The sequence below is a fragment of the Falco naumanni genome, chromosome 6 (genome assembly GCF_017639655.2).
Source record: "Falco naumanni isolate bFalNau1 chromosome 6, bFalNau1.pat, whole genome shotgun sequence".
Classification (NCBI taxonomy): Eukaryota; Metazoa; Chordata; class Aves; order Falconiformes; family Falconidae; genus Falco; species Falco naumanni.
Window position 1 is genome coordinate 55,604,693 of NC_054059.1, and position 21,239 is coordinate 55,625,931.

The window sequence follows — 21,239 nt, forward strand, 5'->3', positions numbered from 1 at the left end:
GAAAAGACCCTTAAAATCATCGAGTCCAACCATAAACATAACACTACCAAGTTCACCACTAAACCATGTCCCTAAATGTACATCTACACATCTTTTAAATACCTCCAGTGATGGTGACTCAATCACTTCCCTGGGCAGCCTGTTCCAATGCTTGACAAACCTTTTGGTGAAGAAATTCTTCCTAATATCTGATCTGGACCTCCCCTGGCACAACTTGAGGCCATTTCCTCTCCTCCTATCGCTTGTTGCTTGGGAGAAGAGACTTGACATCCACCACATTACAACCTCCTTTCAGGTAGTTGTAGAGAGTCTCTCCCATGAACTGCATCAAGCTCATGCTATCTCAGACCTGAGCATAAAGGCGTAACTACATACCTTTCTGTAGGTGGTTGCACCAGACTGTGATATTGGTCAGGTACAGACCACAACAATTCTTGTGCAGGAGCAGAATCATCATTAATACTGTCTTTACTATACACAGGCAGCCTGGCTAAAGAGTCAGAGTAAATCTTCCCACCTACTTTTGCAAAGCCTATGCTCAAATTCTGGAGCACAGTTTAAATAACAAAATTTGACCAAGAGGTGCCTGTGTCCCATTTCTGACTTAAAAAAAATCTACAGTGAACACTGTAAATTTGGCTTCACCCATATACAGGCAATTTTGCTTCCTGTGCTTATATGACATCAGATCTGTAGGCAAATTTCCAGTGGTATGTCTGTAATTTCCAGCTGTATTCCCAGAGGCTCAGCACTGTAGAAAGGCTTCTGATAAAAGATACTAATAAAATGGAAAATATTCCATTGCAGTGGTACTGTAGCACTTCCACATCAAACATCCTTCCATGGGTTAAGAACAGATCTTTGGCCTCTGCTGGGAATAACAAAAGTATAGCTCAATTCTTTGTCTTACCAGCATTAAACTTTGTGTCTGAGTCATGAAAATTCTCATGTTCACAGAGGTCAAAGTGGTACAAAACTTTCCTTTGTTTGAAACAACACAGAGAAAGAGAGGAATAACACTTGTTTCTTGTTGCTTAAGATTAGTGGTTAGGATGCTGTAGATGCTGCCTAGTCATAGTTAGGAAAATTGGCAAATAGGGTCAGTAACTAGATAGCAGATTCAGCACGTACATCCGCCTAAGATATAAGGTCACTGATGGAGAAACACAGGTAAACACTGAAGAACAGCAGTGAGAGGGAACCTTTTGAGAAAGGAACCCAGCAGCTCCATTCCTAAAAACAGAAAGGCAATTCACTACCGGAATGGGTGATTGATATGCTATCAGTCAGCTCATCATATTATTCCTTACCCCGATCTTGAATATGACCTTTTAAATAGACTTCTTCCTTGACTGACAGGCTGAAACTGGTTTCTCCCTTGAAGCTTTTAGTATCTCACTAGAATTCCTCACTTGCCTTCGTCATGAGAACAAGATGTAAAAGGCACGCATACGCTTAACAGAAAACAACTGTCCCTTTTGGCTGGTTAAAGCATTCTTCCTCTTCACCTTTTAATCTTCCATTCATTTAAAAAATAAAAATTATGCTTTACCCTCATTCTTATGACTTTTTCTTCAGCCTGCAGGAGAATCAGCCCCAGGAAGATGACTGTTTGCAGGGAACATCACCCTGAGAGGTTTTTCCTCTGGGTCCTGCAAGAACATAGGAGCCCTGCTGGGCTCTGCCAGGCAGGAAAGCAGCTCCCATTCTGTGCCTCGCTTTGGGATGTGTTTGCTGTTACACTCTCCAAATGATGACAGTAGACTTTTGTAAATGGTGCTTTCTTGCATTCTGTATTTGCAGGGGAAATCAAAATACAAATTATTTTATCCTCTAAGTTATGCTTCTTACATAAGAACCATCCTTTCCAATGCTGGTTGCCACGACAGTCAGCACATACGTAATCCTCTCGGCCCTGGTGTCTCTCAACTATTTTTACCGTCTATGTGATGCCTCTGTGTGGTGTTGTTTTCCCCATCCACACAGGGCTGAAGGCTCTGCTACAGCCTGCAAGGCAGGATGGCACTCTGTGTGGGTAAGAATGTATATTTAGCCATCAAGCAGCAGTTGTTTAGGAGCCACTCTGTCTGTCAAGTGCAAAGGAGGGCCAGGTTTCAGAGCAGTGTAGACAGAAATGGCAGTAAATGCATCTATTTCTGGGTGCTTACTCCATTCACATCAGCCTCCAGCTACCGGCACCAGCTGAAACAGACATTTGACTTGTAAGCTAGGAGAGAAGCAGAGCAAAGCCTCTTGTTTCCTTAGGATGTAGCCCCTGTGCAGGCTGGCATCCTTATATATCTGGTGTATGCATCAAGAATGCATTGTGGCAGCCTCCGAGGCTCACATGTCTGGTCCCAGGCAGAATTTACCCCACAAAATGTTATAGGCATATAAGTCTATAGGGTCCCTGCAGGTTCCTGCAGGCCAGGTAGTGTTAAACCAAACACTGAGCGACGGTGTTCGAAAAATTGATGAGCGAAGGGTCTGTAGACACTTAAATGTATCTGCTGATCTTTGGAGTCATGCAGACAAACCTACACACGGGAAGTGAATGCTCTTCTCTTTTCCTAGCCCACAAGTCAAATGACCCCTTTTCACACTGCTCTGTTTCAAAAAGAGGTTCAATAAATAAGGAATCAAGAAGTCAAAGAAAGAGAATGAGAAAAGCTTACACATCTAGGAAATTCTCAGCTTTCACCTTCTTCTGTTCACCAGCTCTGTTTTTTCATTTGGCACTCACTGAATTAAATGGTCTCCTTTCCTGCCAAATCCTATCAGAAGTCACTTCAGAGTAAAGAACCAGATCATTCTGAAAACCAATCTTGAAATACAGTGCTGTGAGAAACACCACTTTTTCCTATCTCTACATGAAAGCACAGAAACTACATTTTGAAATGTAGCTTTTCTTTTCTGTTCTCTCTTCCATGTTCTTTTGTAAGGACACTAAAGAAAAAATTGCAAGAACTGGGGACAGACGTATTATAGTAGGAACCTCTCCACATACACCTGCAGTTGTGTTGTTAATTCAGGGGGACTCATCCACCCAGCCAGACATTACAAATCCCACCTGTCAGCTCCATGTGCAGCCACAAGACAGATTCAGACTCGCTGCTGGGACACCTATAGCCTTTTCCATTTCGGATGAACATGTATGTTTTCTTTGGGCACACGCAGCTCTACAGGAAGCTCCCTGTTTCCGCAAGGAGCTAACCTCCTGAAGCAGAGCTCTTACAGCCAGCCCCAATTCTGCCCAGGCCCCCGTCTTCAAAACTGGGTTAAGTCCAAAAATGTCAAGAGCCTCCCTTCAAAAATTTTTAGATACTTTACAAATCACTTCTTAAATTTACCAATTTAAGCTTTTCCCATCATTTTCTGACTTCTGAGTATGGAGAATATGCTCAAGCCACACTTCCAGGAGTTTTTGCAGGATGGAGGGTAAAGAATGGAGAGGTTGTCTAGGGTTTGTTTCCCCCTTCAGTGAGAACACATATTTCCACAAACAGCAAGAAAATTAGTGTCCAAATATCTCAAGATTTACAATCACATCATGACAATGGGTAATATGGTAAGATCAGTTACAGCACACAGTTATTTGGCTCCTACTGCTTTCCAGGACTCTTTCCAGTGGCCCTTGACCCCCAGCTTCCCCAAAAAAGCAATTTCCAACTCTGTACTAGGTCACTTTCTTTGGCAGAGCCCCTGTAGCTCTGTTCTGGGCCAGCTTGTACCACTTCTGTGGAGAGCCACTCCTCTGACAGCTTTCTTGCTTGCTCAACAACCTGTCCAGTTTATTGTCACCAAACTCCTACCCAGTTCATAATCTAGGGCAGTCGAGATCTCAGGCACTTCTGCTATCTCTAGGCTTGAAATCATATGCTGATGCTGACTTTCTTCAGGCTAAGCTTCTGCAATAATCTGCTGTTATCTTTGCTGATTCCCCAGGCTTACTGCCTGGGTAGGGAAACCATAGCGCTTCAACTCAGATCTGGATGCAGAGCCGAAACAACAGCATGCAGAGCTTCGGCCTCTTGGGTTCAGGGAACATTAGACAAACTGGGTGGTGGGTGATTTCCTTTATGCAAGACTTGGAGGCAAACTAGTGTCTGACTGTTTACAAAAATATGTCTGTCAGGCACTCCTGCCTTAAAGTCCATCTCCTGGCGTCCAAAGCATAGATGCAGTTGCCGTTGTTGTTTGTCACTGAGCTTCTGGGATACAGGGGCCGGGAGGAGGGCTATCTTACCTTCCTTTTTTTCTCAGTTGCCAGTTTTCTCTCTTGAAGGATGTCACCTCCTTTAAGTGAAACGTTTTCTCTGGTAGGTCAATTATTCATTTTTCCATTACTCCTGATACTTTCTGCCAATTTTCCCTCCATTTTCCTTGGCACTTTCCCCACACAACAAGCTGCTTGCTCCTCGGCTGCTGCCACAGCATTTCATGGCCAGCTCTGTTTGTCACCTGCTACAGCATTTATAGGAAAATGTGTATCAAACTAAGCAAATGTATTGTCTGAAGAAGAGGATGTGAGAGACCAGAGGAGTGCAGCTCCTGTACCCTTTCAAAAAGTGAAAGAAAAGCAAGAAAAATGTTAGGTACCCCTTTATTTAATAGTTTTGTCTGAAACTAAAAATAGAAATTCACCTCCATTCTTTTCTCTTTGAAAATAAATATTCACAGAAACTTCAACTTTCAGTTACTCCACTGTGAGATCTTATTATTTATTTCTCTTATTTTCATTCCTATTCAATATTTTATTATTGTCTTATTTTCATCAAAGGAGTGAAGGACAATAAACATATTGCATGTGGAAGAGTAAGGATGATTCCACCAAAAAGGAAACGCACTACTGAAGCAACTGGCCTCCCTCTGTCTCCTGATGCCGGTATATTCAGAGCTGTGATCACGCTCCAAAGAGTCCGGTAGATTTTCTTTTTATTTGTTTGATCTTTGTTATATTTATAATCAAGACTGGATGATCAAATTGAGGTCAGATTGTGGCCCCTGCCCTGCACTGCTAAGACTCCCCATGGTGGAGGGAAGAGTGTTCTGTGGCCACCTTCCTTGTAACTATTACTGAGGTTTGGGTTGGGTTTTTCTTTCAGGACATCATTCAATGGCAGGCAGGTATCTGCAACGGATCTCTTAAACACTAAGCAAACCACTTTCCGTCCCACGTGCAACATTTAAACCAAGCAAAAGTAAACCAAGATAAAATGAATCGAAGAGGTTTCTGTCTTTTTAATCTCAAATATGAGCAACACCCTGTTGTGTGCATATAAACTTTCTTTTTGTGGCTGTGAAATATAGAAATATTCCCAGTAACATCAGTTCTTGCTTTTATGAGTGTTCATAGCAATACAGTTCTGTGAAGCCAACAAACACTATTGGGTTTAACTTTCTAGAGGTGCTGTGAAGCCACATTTCTTCCTTTCCTTATTCCTATGTTTGCAAAATGGACTTATATTTGGGACTCTACAAAGAGATCTTTGACAAGGACTGATGTGCTCTGTAGCATGCGTTGCCTTTGGTGGTACCTTTGAGCTAAGGAAATCTGTAGCCTGAGGCTTGTGATCTCACTGTTGTAAGGTACAGACTATGAAGGACAAGCAGAGACACTGCAACAGAGGTAGAATGACATAGAAAAAAAAATAATTTAGCTGTTCTTGCAATGGAAAGGTTGCAGGAAAGAAACAGTCTGCAGGGGTATGAAGACAGCAAATATTAGAAGTAGAATGGAAACTCCAGTATCTGCATAGAGTAACACTGGGATGCGAAGTGCACTGTATAATTGGAAGTAATGTTGGTTAAGGACACCTAATTTTCTTTTTCCACCCTTGAGTCTGCATGTGAGTGAAATGAGGAATTTTTCCATGGGAAAATGTATAATGGAGAAAACAGAGTGAATTGGACATACGTTCTTCACTGCACGAAGGAGCATGTCAGGCACACTGCTTTGAGCTTTATGCCATGAGCCTGATTTTGCTGCATTTCCTTAAGTACCCAGTAAATCATTTCTCCCCATGAGCAACTAAGGACGCTGTTGTTCCTACTGAAAATAGCCATAGTTTGAAAAGGATGGACAAAGTCAGGAGAAAAACTCAGTTAATTTAAGGATAGAAATTGGAACGGCAAGTGGCTGAAATAGGAAGTATTTAGACAGTCTGCTGGGCAAAATTATTCCCTTTTATTTTCTTATCTGTTAAAGCCAACATACACTGTGACAGGAAACACAGAGTGGTAACAGGGCTAAAAGAAAAGGCAGTATAAACCTCAATTCCTACCAATAGAAAATTGAATTTTTGTTACTATAACTAGTTAATTTCTGCTATATCCTACCACATACATGCTGTGGATGTTCATATACTTTTCAATATGTTATTTATGTTCTTTGGAGGAAGCAAATGTTGTTTTCCTTTTAGATAATGTTACAGCAGTTATATATGTCCTTTGTCAGTATTACTTGTGTAGGAGAAAAAACAGATGGTTCCTTCATACTGAAAAAGGCAAGTACTACATTCTGAGCTTTAGAATGATGCCCACAGGCTTGAGCAATGAAAGAATCCTGACGGAAATTATTGTAAATTGAACTAACGGGATTCAAAGAGAGAGACAAGCTTAAGTGGAAACTTACTGATAATTTCAGGGTCTGGATCCTGCTAGTCCTATTGTTGATTGCCTTTTCTGATACTGTTCATCTTTTCCCATGTTATTAGCTAGAAGTCCAGAAACTGACATTTCCATCAATTCCGCTAGACACTAAACATCACTTTAAAATAACTGAATCATTTGTAGTATAAGCTACCGGATTTGCAGGAGATATAGCTGACTACATGAAGACCTGTACCCAATACTGATGCAAACCTTATTATCAAAAAAACTGATACTGAATAGAAGCTTCTTTCACCTTGGCAAAGTTCCCAATGTATCTAATGTTCCTAAGATAATGCAACATTATTACACCTTGCAGTTTAGCAGCATATATGAAATAACTAAGGGGTCTTCAATCTGGTTTAGACTCTTATCACAGTGATGTTACCCCTAACCTCAGTTATTAATGTTTTTTCTACTATTAGAGAGGCATTAAAAAACCCAGAATACTTCAGTTGTTTTTATATTCTGGGGATACTTTCTTTTAAATAGAGCAGATGTCTGTTGAACAGATATGGAGAGGTCTACACTTTATGAAGAGATACTGCCATTATAACTCTTTTGACCAGCCCCAAAAATCTACAAAGAAATATATTCCTGGCAGCTGTGCTGGCCAGGACACGTTTCTTCAACAGTTTCTGTTCTATAAATAGAAAAAGGAGAAAAATCATTATTTCAAACTTGTCCATATACTTTATCCAGTCTCTAAACCAGCATGGATCTAATTCTGTCAGCTGGTGATATTTACATCTTTCCACAATACCCAATCTATTCAGAGTTCGTTCAGGTTTGTGGCTTTTGACAGAAGGCGAGAGTCTTTCAAAACCATTTTCATTCAGTTTCTACAGGTTCTGTGACAGAGCTTTATCACAGAGAAGCTGGTTTTGAAAGTTACTTAATTTTTATTCCTATATGACATCATTTGCTTCTACACCCTTGAAAAAGTAAGACAAAAGACTACAGTAGTTTAAGGGAAGAAATTGGGAAAGGCAATGAAAAAAAATGACTATGTTTGTCTTCCAAATGTCTACACTTTTAAATTGACTGATAACTTACCTTTTTATACTAGCAGACACTGTTATTCATTCACGAAGAAAGCCATCTATAGACAACAAAACCACAGGCCCTGGGCTGCTTAGGGGAACATTCAGGTAAACATTTTTGCAGTTATAGCTGAGCTGAGCTTTCTGGATTCCTAGAAATTACCTGTCATGCTTCTCATTGCACTCAACCTGGATGATCTTAAGTAGCTGCAGAAATCTATCAACTTCAGCAGACCCAATTTCCCCTTTCAAGAAAGTCAGTATCCTCTTCACATCTTGCTGTGCCCAGGGTTTAAATAACACGTGTCCTTTTGTCTCCCATTGCATGTGCTTCTTTATGCTGAATCTGTATTTTATGAAATATAAAAGCTTTTCTGAGATAACATGAAGAACTCTAAGCTGAATGAAAGGTAGGTGGCTTTTTTTCTGAAGATGCTTAATTTGAAAATTAAGGTTAGCTGGGCTGTGGTCATGATCTGTGTATGTGTTTGCCACAAGTACTCATGCATTGCTTATCCTGGCACTTCTGGTGAAAGCAATTTTAAGCATTGATATTACCAAAATCAGATGTGAATAATATCCTTGCAAATAAGGTTATCTATATTAATTAATCATTTGTTCAGTTCAGTGCATAGCACAGTCTTTCTTTCCCCAAACCAAGTTTGTAGCTGTGATGCAGGCTACTATACTGCATGTCACAGAGTTTTGCAAGCAACCTACCTGGCCTGTGTCAGGTGAAGCTGATACCTCATCCTTACCTGATGCTTTTCATCTGGCAAATCACATTTGAAAGCAAGAACTACACCTGAGGCTTACATGGCTACTTCTTACATAAATACCAATTTTTATGTTGCAAATCATTGTTCTATTATAATATATGTGCATTTAAATGCCTTTCAAGCTGTGGAAGACTGATTATCAGCATATCTGAAAATACAGAACTTCTTCACTGTTATACGCTTTCCTGACGTCTGGCTTTTGTTAAGTAGTGTGTGTGCCATAGATAAGATGCTCCTAGAAACTCAAGTGCTCATGAGCTGAACCAATGAACTTCACACAGAAAGGATAAACTACAGTAGCACTCCAAGTAAAGTGTTGAATTCATCCCTGAACAAAAAGTAGTTATTGACATTGACCAAGCAATATGGCTGGTGATTTCACTTTCAGGTACGGCAGACCTTTTTTATAAACCAAAGCACAAAAACGTGTACCTCGACTGTATGAAGCTTCTGGAGATAATTTCAGACCCAGCTGGATTAATGACAGCATCACCAAAACAAAATTAAAAACCCCCACAAACGAGGCAACATTGTGGGGAATCATATGTAATGGAGCAGAGAGTGAATGTGGGAACACACTGAGAAGTGTGGTGTCACGTTCAGCTCCCTTTAACCCATTTTAAAATTAAACACCCCCCTGAAACCCACTAAAAGTGACAGGGTCATTCCAGATTAAGCCTATATACTAAGTGAATACTTTGCCTCATTTTTCAGCTAAGTTAACTATATTAGAAACAGGGGAAAGGTAAGGTGACTAGTAGAAAAAGAAAAAAATCTGGAAATGGGAGATAAAGTGTGGAAAATGAAAGAAAGAAAGTGTGAAAATGGAAGCTGTAAATCCTCGCCAATGAAAAAGCTAAATCCAAGCCCTTAATGCTGTCACAGCACGGGGGCACATAATCTCTGTTATAGTAACCTGAAAATATTGGCATGTGGAACACATCATAGCAAGGCATCTACTGAGCTGACAGAGAGAGGGAAGGCAATGAGTATTAAGAGTAGTGACCGCAGGATCACAGAATGGTGAGGGTTGGAAGGCACCTCTGGAGATCATCTAGTCCAACCCCCTGCCAAAGCAGGTGCACCTACAGCAGGTTGCACAGAGTCACATTCAGGCAGGTTTTGAATGTCTCCAGAGAAGTAGGAACCACAGCCTCTCTGGGCAGCCTGTGCCAGGGCTCTGCCACCCTCAAAGTAAAGAAGTTTTTCCTCCTATTCAGGTGGAACTTTCTGTGTTTTCCATTTTGTGCCCATTGCCCGTTTTCCTGTTGCTGGGCACCACTGAAAAGAGCCCAGACACATCCTCCTGACACTCACCCCCAAGATATTTGTGTGCATTGATAAGGTCCCCTCTCAGTCTTCTCTTCTCCAGGCTAAGGAGGCCCGGCTCTCTCAGCCTTTCCTCCTAAGGGAGATGCTCCAGTCCCCTCATCATCTCTGTAGCCCTCCGCTGGACCCTCTCCAGCAGTTCCCCGTCTCTCTGGAACTGGAGAGCCCAGAACTGGACACAGCACTCCAGATGCAGCCCCAGCAGGGCAGAGTAGCAGGGGAGGATCACCTCCCTCGACCTGCTGGCCACAGTCCTCCTAATGCACCCCAGGATCCCACCGGACTTCTTGGCCACCAGGACACACTGCTGGCTCGTGGGCAACTTGCTGTGCCCACCAGGACTCCCAGCTCCTTCTCCGCAGAGCTGCCTCCCAGCAGGTCGGCCCCCAGCCTGTACTGGTGCGTGGGGCTGTCCCTCCCCAGGTGCAGGACCCTGCACGTGCCTTTATGGAACTTCACGACGTTCCTCACCCCCAGCTCTCCAGCCTGTCCAGGTCTCGCTGAATGGCAGCACAGCCTTCTGCTGCATCAGCCACTCCTCCCAGCTTTGTAATCTTTTAAACTGTATTTTTGAAATGCCAGAAAGAAGGAAAGAAGGAATTACCTGTCCACTTGAATCATGTCAGTAAGATCCAGGTAATATGGAAAACTTCAGAAGAAAAAAAATTTCAAGGCACTAAAGACAAGAATGGAAATGGGAAACAGGATAAGCTGCTGAGTAGATGTGGCAAAGACAGATCACACCACACTGAACTGACATGTCTTTTTGAAATAATAATTTTCTAGACAAAATATGCATTAGATCTCATCTGCTCTGACTTCAGCAAAGTTATTTCATACAGTAGCACATGTGCAATTATTAGCCAAGCTGGAGAAGAGAATCAGGAGGAAAAATATGCTGATTTTTAACCATCAAATGAAGAGGTGACAAGTTGGGCTGGTAGGGGATGTATAAGGCTTCAGATTAGTAGAGTTTTTCAAGGATCTGACATGAAACTAATCTTACCAAACAGCATTTATTATCAGGTTTAAGAAAAATGTACATTTGTGCTGATGCAATTCTCAGAAATCACTACAGGTGTGGCTAAAGAAGCACCTTTTTTCCAGGTCGGAGGTGTTCCTTTGAAACAAACCAGGTCAGCTTTGTGTACCACACTTCAGTTCATGTCAAAGAGCAATCTCATAGCACACACTGGACTCCTTTCAGAGGAAAATAAAAGGGGAGTTGTCCTCCAGGAGCATATAACACATTCTAGTTGCCCGTGGATGTTCAGTCCAACTGGCCCAGGTGGGACCTAGTCAAATAAACCTTCTGAAATGCAACCAGTATGGGAAACAGGCCCTTGGCACCAAGCACAGACCTACTCCTGTTGAGTTGCTCTGTTTGCCCATAAGCTGGAGTAGGTAAGTATTACCAGTATGAAAGAGATCAGAAGGAAAACTGAATTGTCTTAATAGGCTGGAATGAAATCACATTTAATATTAAAAGTAAAACCCCATGTAATTGGAGCCCAAAACAAATACAGTATTGCCTACAGTGTAGGAACCTATTCTGAGAACAAAAAGATCCAAGTGCTAAACCAGCTGTACAGTGAATCACAGGATAACTCTGAGCAACTAGTGATGAATTTCTTTGAAAATATGAAAAACAATCCCCCAGAAATACCAATATATTTACAAAAGATACCAAGTTATTCCCGGTGCGTTTTTTTAATTGGAGAGCAGTTGGCTGTTGCAATGAAATTAAAGTCCCGATAAGAATTTCCAGCAGATAAGGGAAATATATTTATTGGCAACTCATAACTAATCTGCAGTAGTTTGCAAAAACAGCCTTAGTAACAGGGCTTAGTGGGATTCAGAAATGGATTAGATGTTTCTGTGAATGCTATCCTGAATAATTACACTAGCTGGAATAAAAACTGATAAGGAACAACATTTATGATTCTTCCTATGGACAATTCACAATGATTGTAAATTACCCTCTTCTAAAGCGTTATCCACCTGAATTAGAACCAAGACAACAGATCAGATATACAGCTTTTTGTTTAATACAGTGGGTTCTTTTTAAATTTCAACAAACTATTCTACAATAGAAGTATTGTAACTATCAGATTTACATTCTTTACAAGACTCAGGGTTGCAATTCTGCCTACTGTCATTCAGGTAAGTAATACTATTAAACCCTGGGCTTTACTGAATGTGTAAAATACTCCAGTGAGGTTAATTTGAAATACTGTGTCCTAAAATACAAAACAACTCAACATCACTACCCATAGAATACTGATGAAAGGGTTAATAAATATGCCCTAAAGGTTAAACATATGATAGCTGTGATAACTGCAATTAATTTGCTCCTAAGTTTAATTTGAAAAGGTTTAAACAAAGGGCATGAACTTGCCCTTGAGTAGCTAAATCACACTAATTGAAGCATTCCTACATTGTAATAGACAATTTATTCCATTTGCTTTCTCATACATACATGCATACAGTCTTGCTAAAATATTTCTACTTGCTCATCTTAATGCCATATTTGGTAGGAAAATTAACAAAAAAAAAAAAAAAAAGGTAGTGCTGGGAAGATGAACGCAGAAGTTACTGGAGAGGGTCAGAGAAAGAAAAGGAAGGAAAGGAAGGAAGGAATTAAGAGCATAAGACTAAAGCAATCCAGGAACTCTACAAGCTGCCTGAAAAGCATTTCAGAGAGAAAACTGCTGTAGTAGGTTAAAACTATTTCCCAAATTTCACTCAGCAGAAACTAAAGGACTAGTAATGCTATATATTGAAGACAAGTAAAATCAGCTCTAGGTCTGAGAAAGGCACTGTGATATGGTTGCAGAAAAATTATTTAGCTAATATATGAAGTGGGACAGATGTAGATGTCTACCTCCAGATTTGGGAGCCCTAAAACTTCTGCTCAGTTTTAAAATAAAATTTCTTTTTCTTTCAAAACCAGACTTGGTGGTGCCGTCTTTTCTGTCCTTTTACATGCCTTAGAGCATCCATCAAGGATGGGTAACACCACGCCAAAGTCCTTTTGCTGCTGAGGAAACCCATCCCTTCCCATCCATTAAGCCATGTGCAGTTGAGCAGCTGGAGCACTTGCCAGTCCCTCCTGCTGAGTTCTGTGCTGCTCTGTGTGGAAGGGTTGGGTTCATTGGCCCACAGGGAGAGTAAACTGGGCTCCCCAGAGGAGTGGTTAAAATATTAACCTGGCAAGAATCCAGTCCCTGTTTCGAGGATTTTATCCAGTGACCATTTCATGTAAAATATAGAAGCAATCCTGGAAGAAACAATGTAATCCAGCATTTCTGCTCTATCACTGCAGTCATGCTCTTTATTTCTTGATGAAAGATGCCCCATAAATGAGCAGAGTGAAACAGCTTTGCCCAGGAGGCAGGGACAGACCATCAGTCTAATCCATAGGTTGTGATTCAGATGCTTACCTGAGACATAGAAAATGTGCACTTACACAAGGACCGCTATTCCCACGTACAATGGTACCCAAAACCCAGTCTTTTAAGCTATGATTTAATGTTGCTATTAAGGAAATAAAAGCTTAAATAATTTATGTCTTTAATAGTGTTTTCCATTTTTATAAGAATACTTACTGCTAAACTGAAAAGAACAGGATGTTCTTTTTATACAAAAATTCCTTATATCAAAATCACTTTGAATACATTTCACATTACATGGGGAAAAAACCATATTCATCCTTTACATGTGTAGGGATGTCACTGAAATCAATTAGTCATAGCCAAATATCTAGTGGCAGGCTAATACATCAAGCATAATGCTATATACAATGTTATGATACCTGATTATACTTTGATAAGGAAGATTTGAGATCATAGAGGAAAAACATGTCTTACAACGGATATATGTAGATAGACATTTTATTTTTTTTATTTTTTCAAAAAATAGCAAATGTCTTAAGAACACAAACCAGAAAGTTATTAAAAGCTTCATAGCAAAATATTTAGCCAACTCTGTTACAATATATAGGCTTGAGGTTCTAACAGTTAGCACTATGCCTCAGCTCACTGAGCAAGTAATGCTCCTGATACATAAACATCACTCAGTTGAAATATGAAGCTGAATATTAAAAAAAAAAAGAGGGTATTTTTATCTTTGATCATTCAGCATCAAAGTAATCAAAGAACAACGACATTTTAACAGGTTTGATTCTTTTGGGGAAAAGCCATTAAAAATAATTCCTGAGTATTTAGGTTAAGTGAATATATAAAAAATGACCAATTAAGACCAACATCCTGTTAGGTGAGCCTTGCAGCTTGAAGTGACATTCTCTAGCATGGCTGTCACGGCAGGATCACAGCCTAAATACCTTAATGAAATACATGAAAAACCTGTATGCACATTCAAATTCTCACTTTCTTCAGCAATAGCCCTCAACTGTCAAATGTGAAGCTTGCTTTGCTGAGAAAAACATTGTTTTAAATGTCACTTCCTTTTGCAAAACCTTGTAATGCAAATTGCCACAGCTAAGCCTCCACTGAACCACCACACCAATAATTATGTGAAATATATAAATCCAAATTTAGGCAAGGGGCTTTCATGCTATGTTAGTATACATATTGAATTGTATGCTTTGTATCAGTATTTTGAACACGGAGATCTAGTTATTTAGCTTCTCGCTATTGTAATGAGAGGCAATATATTAATTTTCCATTATTCTCTTCAGATGCATGTCACAATAACATCTGATTATACACCATGTTTCTAAAATCCTGTTGGCATTCATCATGTTCCTATGATTTTAATTGAATCTGTGTATCTTGATTGTAAAACTGCTGCCAATCAAAGTGGTTTAGAGAACTAATCTCAGAAGAATTTCAGATTTCTTGCTTTGTATATGTTTTCCCAGAATTACAGGATTAAATTACAATGGACGTAGAAAGATTATTGTACAAAGCATAGTTAATAATTCACAACACTGGTATTCAACTCGACCAATTACAATGAAATCACAAAAATTGTTTTAATTATACCCACTCTTTTCTACCCACCCACCCCAATATGTAAACAAGTTTCTCACAATGACAATGGCAAGACTCTAGTTACCGAGATGTACTGTATGTGAAAAATAATACCTAGGATAAAGGCCTGGATTTGACAATTCCAGTATGTGCTCCTGCTTAATTCCCATTCTAGACCACAAGCACCGTTTTCAGACTCTTGCAGTCATTAAATAAACAGAACTTATAGGTAAATGTAGCTTTTTTTCCAATGCAGGCTTCTGGACTCAAACTGATAAAAGTAACATGCTTATATAGAACAAAAGTAATAATGATTTGGGAAAAATTGGAATCAGTCATACCAAAACTCTCTGAGCAATGATAATGTACAGTATTGCAGCTGTATGTTACTAAGACAAAAAACTCTTGGCATTACAAAGATGAAGATCTCTGTTCACACAAGCCAATTTTAATGGGCTATTAAGCATCTGGTAAAAACAGGCTTGTACTAGTCTCACTGAAAAGGAAACACTTGTCAAAATGTTTGAGTATTTTTTAAAAATACTGTATGACATCTTCTAAATTGCAATTTAAATATTAAAACCTTGTTTCAGAAGTTCCTCGCTTCAGGTTGTTACTCAAAAACTCGTCATGTTCAAAACTCAAATTATTATGAGATCTTGATATCATAAGAAGCTTTTCCTTATTAGTAAAGTCTTTCTTGACTGCTGCTTGTGGCACAAGTAACCTATCCATTGGGTCCTCTTTGTTTTCTAGTTTCATATATCCTTTACTGTTGCTCCGATCCAGTCTGGGCCAGCTGGGGTGTTTCCTTTGTTCAGCTTGGACAGTGAGTGTAGATGGACCCCTGTCCAAGTCCAGGGACTTCGAATGTGAAGACAGAAGATGCAGAGATGTGTTGGACCCGAACTGTTTCCTGGCAGCGCCAGGGGATAAAAGCTTTCCTGTGCTTGGCCCAAGAGTCATAGAAGATTTGAACTGATCAGATGGAGTGTCCACAAATGAATTGTGTCGTGGCAGCATGGCAGCAGCTGGTCTGCAGGATTCATTGGTATCAGTTAATGGAATGGCCAGAGAATCCATCGACAGATTTCTAGACTGACTCCTAGTGATCTCCGAGTCCTCAGTTATGTTGTCTATACTGGGCTCATCAATAACACAGTTATTCAGTTTAATTACTGGCAGTGTGAAAGCACTAATAGAAGATGATACAATGGATTTTGTTTCACACTTTATAGAGCCAGGGTTCTTGTCATCTGAAGCCTTGCTGGAGGGAGGGTAAATTCCAAAAACTGAGCCAGATTGCTCAGTCAGCAGAGGTGGCAGGAGGCTACCAGTGGTCCTGTCTTCGTTTAGGGTAATCTCATCTTCTTCAGCAGAACTATCCATTCTAAAATTACCCTTGAAGCCAGGGAATGTTGCAACTGTGTTCGCAGCCAGCCGCGATGCACACGAGCTCCCACTGTGCCGGAGTTCTCCTTCCCCCAACAAGCCAGTGTAGGCACCACTCAGCTGCTTTTGTTCCTTGATCCTCAGGGTGTGGATGTCTATTACAGTGGAATATATGTCTCTCATGTGTATGATTTTTGTTTCCTTATCACGGTTTTCGTGCAGAACGGCATTTGCACAAATAAAAATGAAGATTCCAATGCCCATAGTAAAAGGGCCCAGCATTTTCATCTTATCCGAGTGCACATGTTGTTCAAAGAAACGAAGTAAAATGCTTCCTTGGCTTCTCAGGACCTGGGTTTCATTTACAGATAGATTATCTTCAGATCCTAAAAGCTGTTCCTTTTGGGGCCAATATCCAAGAATGGCCATTGCAATCCCAAAGAATGCTATTAGCACTCCCAAAACAAGGAAGAATCCCGATGGAGAATAGAGACGGATTTTGCCCCTAACAATTACTACATCTGCCCTGGGCCGGCGTCTAACTGGTTTCTTCTCCTCAGAAGCTGGTGCTGTGGCAAGATTTACATGTTGCTGAGATCTGGCAGAGTCTTGCCTTTTTAAGGCAGCCAGTCCTGTTATGACTCCTCCGGTTGCTATCATAGTTCTGTATTGTGCCCTGAGAGAAAGAAAAAAAAAAAAAAAAAAAAAAAAGAAATATTGAGGCAAGCAAAGGCTGTGTCTGCAAATATAAACAGCACTTTGTTAATCTGTAGATATATCTTGATAATCAAAATATTCATGACTTTTTAAAAGCTACTATATTTTAACACAGTTATGAAATAGTAGCAGTTTTCAGATTCACATGACATCTTAAAAAAAAATTTCCAGAAGTCTTTCATTGCTGTAAATATAGGTAATAGATCTTCAATCAGTGATACAGACAGTAGCAGAAAGCTAGTGCTCTTAGTAGCGATATATCAGGATTAAAGGTTAAAATATTCAGAAGTCTTAACAGATGATTTATCTCTGGACTGGGCTGCAGCAAAGTCAATAATATATTATTACCTTGTAGGTGTTTTAGATAATTTTAGCACTTTAGCAAATAGTTCTTTTAAAAATTTCTATGACACACAGTGACTATGAATATAGCTCATTCTACATATCCCCTTTAAGAATCCTTTCTTACAGACTTCAGCACATATTAATACATATTTATTCCATAATTTTTATTAAACCTATTCAGATCACCCAAGTCTCTACTACAGAAACATTTCTGCCTTTCCCAATAAAACTGACTCTCTTTTATGCAAAGCTAGATCTTTTTTCTCCTCTTCTTGGTTCCTTGTGGACTACAAATCAAATAGCTCACTTTAGTTTACCAGATCAGAAATATTCATAAATTTCAAGTTCATCAATTCAAAGCTTCATCACTTATGAGGATTTTTTTTTTCATTTTTCACACCTGGCTGTCTATTACATGAGAAACATTAACAGGCATGGGTTTAAAAAGAGAAAGCCATATTTGACAGTTTTGTGTAAGTAAGAGTAACAAATGAAACAAGCCAGTTCAGGATAATTCTATTTTCTTTTACAAGGCTTCTTATAATCAGACTCAGAAATACTTTCTGAGTTTAATTAATGAGTTTTAGAATTAATACTAGATAACATTATAGATTAAAATTAAGATGCTATAAGCCAGGTATGAAAAAGTTGTGATCTCTTTGGTGGCTTTACTAGGCTCAGAAATAAAGAAAGGCTGATGGTCTGTTGCAGAGGAGAAGGCTACATGTCAAAGCTGGGGATGATTTAACACGCAAAGCTAAAGTTGGGCTGGGTGAATAATGTGAGAGGCTAAAAAGCAGAGGCAAAGCAAACCAGTGACTGCTTGCAATTTACAGGCGGTAATTTTCATCACGGATCTCTTAAAATATTTCTGTTTTTAAAAAAATCTTAGCAGTGCACCCATGGGGAAAAAAAATATTATATCTCTCATGGTACGAGAAACAAACAGGCTACATTTGGATACTATCACAGATCTCCAACACTGCAAGCAGGCGTCACATAAGCATGTCTATAAACAGAAATCAGTCCAACCCACCAATTATGAACATGATTATGAAATTAATAGTGAATTTGAGACAGCTGTCTAAGTGGAAGGACTAATCCAGAAAAAGTATGCAGCCAGTGTTCACTATTATCTGTTCAGCAGCAATTCAGGTAACAGACAGAGCAACAAACTGAACTCCCTCCCTGCACCATCACTACTAAAGGACAGAGGGCTTCCTCTCTCTCTGTGAGAAACCTTTTCTTTTGCAAAGGAAAGAACTGAAAAAAGGCCTAGGGTGCTAAGTACACAATTTCTGAAAGAGAAGTAAGTCCATAGCATTATTCAAAAAAATCTCAGAAATTTCACATATAGTATTACATTTCACGTTCCAAATATCTCTGGAAATTCTCATCCTTTGCAATTCACTTCCTTTTTTATGCTATCTGGGCAATTTCCATATAATCATAGAATCATTTAGGTTGGAAAAGACCTTTAAGATCACCAAGTACAACCAAACCATTAATCCAAGACTGCCAAGTCCACCACTAAACCATGTCCCTAAGTGCCACATCTACATGCTTTTTAAACATTTCCAGGGATGGTGATTCTACCACATCCCTGGGCAGCCTGTTCCAATGCTTGACCACCGCTTCAGTGAAGAAATTTTTCCTAATACTCAACCCAAACCTCCCCTGGCACAACTTCCCTCTCATCCTATCACTTGTTGCTTGGGCAAAGAGACCAACACCCACCTCGCTACAACCTCCTTCCAGGTCGTAGATGTACCTTTCAGAAAGAGATCAGTAAGGTCTCCTCTGAGCATCCTTTTCTCTGGGCTGAACAACCCCAGTCCCCTCAGACACTCCTCATAAGACTTGTGCTCTAGATCCTTCACCAGTTTTGCTGTCCTTTGGACCACGCTGCTGAACCTCAATGTGTGCCTTGTAACGACGGGCCCAAAACTGAACACAGTGTTTGAGGTGCGGCTTCATCAGTGCCGAGTACAGCAGGGGTAATCACTGCCCTTGTCCTGCTGGTGACACTATTTCTGATACAGTCCAGGATGCTGCTGGCCTTCTTGGCCACCTGTGCACACTGCTGGCTCATATTCAGCCGGCTGTCAACCAGCACCCCCAGGTCCTTTTCTGCCAGGCAGCTTTCCAGCCACTCTTCCCCACGCCTGTAGCGCTGCGTGGGGTTGTTGTGACCCAAGTGCAGGGCCTGGCACTTCTCCTTGTTGAACCTCATACAACTGGCCTTGGCCCATCGGTCCAGCCTGTCCAGCTCCCTCTGCAGAGCCTTCGTGCCCTCAAGCAGATCAGCACTCCCCTGCAACTTGGTGTCATCTGCAAACTTACTGAGGGTGCACATGATCCCCTCATCCAGATCGTTGATACTGATATTAAACAGAACTGGCCCCCAATACCACTTGTGACTGGACATCAATAGTTCAATGCCAGTTAATTTCATGATGGCTTCATGAAAAGCCCCTTTTTATTTTAAATGTAACAATTTTAAAAACCCCCAAAGTTATTTGACATTGATAGTCTTTAAAAATTAAAACTTTCTCATATGCCTATGTGATTAAGCGTTTCTGCCAAAACAAAAGAACATTATTCTGTAAAACAAGGTTTTGAATCTCTAAACAGAAATAAATAGGACTTATCCATTACAAAAGCTGTTGTATTTTATCATGACTCAATTAAATGCAATTAGTTTTCTCTATGAAATAAATTAAGAGAATTATAGCATGTCTTTACTGAAATGAACAATCATTTAGCTATAATCTAGTTTGTTCCATTATTCTCTTCCAGATTCCAGACCTTTGGGGGCAGGACAAGGAGTTTCCATATTCATGTGGTATTTTACAGGCACACATCAACCCACTCTGTCCATTCTCAAGGCTCCAAGAAACTCACAGGCATGGCAGGTTAGTGCTAAATCCACACTCTGTTGGCAGGATTTCTTACTGCGCTTACCACAGCTACCTGGATTGCACCAAATGGTGAATGGAGTAAACTCACATCTGCTTGCAAAATATTTTAAACATATTCCTAGCAAAACCTCCACTCTAACTCTGAATAGCAGAGCCAATAAAAACGTTCTTAAAAATTACATCTGCGGGGTGTCTTTCTACAGAAAGTTTCCATTTGCAGATTTTGCAAAATTTGCAGGAAAACCACATGTCAATTTCTTTTTTAACTGGTCTGTGGTAACTTGGAGGACAGACAGAAATGGAGATCTTTTAAAGTGAAAGTGAGAGAGAAAGCAAGATCTCTCAAGCGTCCTCCTACCATTTCAGGGGAACACTTTGTTCTCTGTTCACTTTACCTGCATCAGAACTTGGGTGCGGGGACAGAAAGTCTCGCTGCAACAAGATACAACTACATTTTATACATATAAAAAGTCTCATTCCTATTTCTTGAGTTCACATCAATAATATTAAATCTTCTTTCATGGAAAAAATCACAACCAGGTTGGTAAATAATAATTTGTAATGAACCACAGTGTTGGTAAGGCTTATAAGCTACTTAATGGCTGAATTTTTATCTCTTCCACATTTAATAAAATCAATGGTATTAACAGACATACTGGTATAAAATGATTTCACTTCATACTGACAGCTTTTCAGAAACCAATTAGAACGAAGTGCATATTAAGATTGAAACCTTTTTTTAGAAAATATTATAATTAGAATGAAATAACACTGTAGATACATTTGATTTATTCTGCAAATCTGTTTAGTACACATAAAAGCCATAATAAGTGGCAGTGACAAATGCTGCTTCTCTTATTTAACTTAGTACAGTGATTACATTTAGTTTTAGCCTGAAGTCTGAATTCAAACTTCTGAACAAGCAAAGACATAGAAGACTTTGACTCAGGGTTAAATGCAGATTACGCAAAGAACTCAGACAGCATCCCTTTGGTGGCACTGTGAATGACACAACCCGGTTCTAAAACAAATAGAATAATAGTAAAATGGATGTGGAATACAGAATAA

At 39.8% G+C, this 21,239-nt stretch overlaps 1 protein-coding gene and 1 long non-coding RNA gene across 2 annotated transcripts in view; one reads left to right on the top strand and one right to left on the bottom strand.

The window, feature by feature from the left end:
• Positions 1-273: 273 nt before the first annotated feature.
• LOC121090567 lies at positions 274-19,344 on the top strand. The gene is made up of 3 exons (XR_005828615.1): positions 274-308; positions 6,507-6,510; positions 19,040-19,344. It is a non-coding gene; the product is annotated as an uncharacterized LOC121090567 (long non-coding RNA).
• TMEM200A (transmembrane protein 200A) overlaps positions 12,237-21,239 on the bottom strand; it is a 60,282-nt gene continuing 51,279 nt past the window's right edge. The window contains exon 2 of the mRNA XM_040599216.1: positions 12,237-16,864. Within this exon, the coding sequence (XP_040455150.1) occupies positions 15,373-16,848 (1,476 nt within the window). The 5' untranslated portion in view covers positions 16,849-16,864 and the 3' untranslated portion in view covers positions 12,237-15,372. The remainder of the gene's footprint in view (positions 16,865-21,239) is intronic.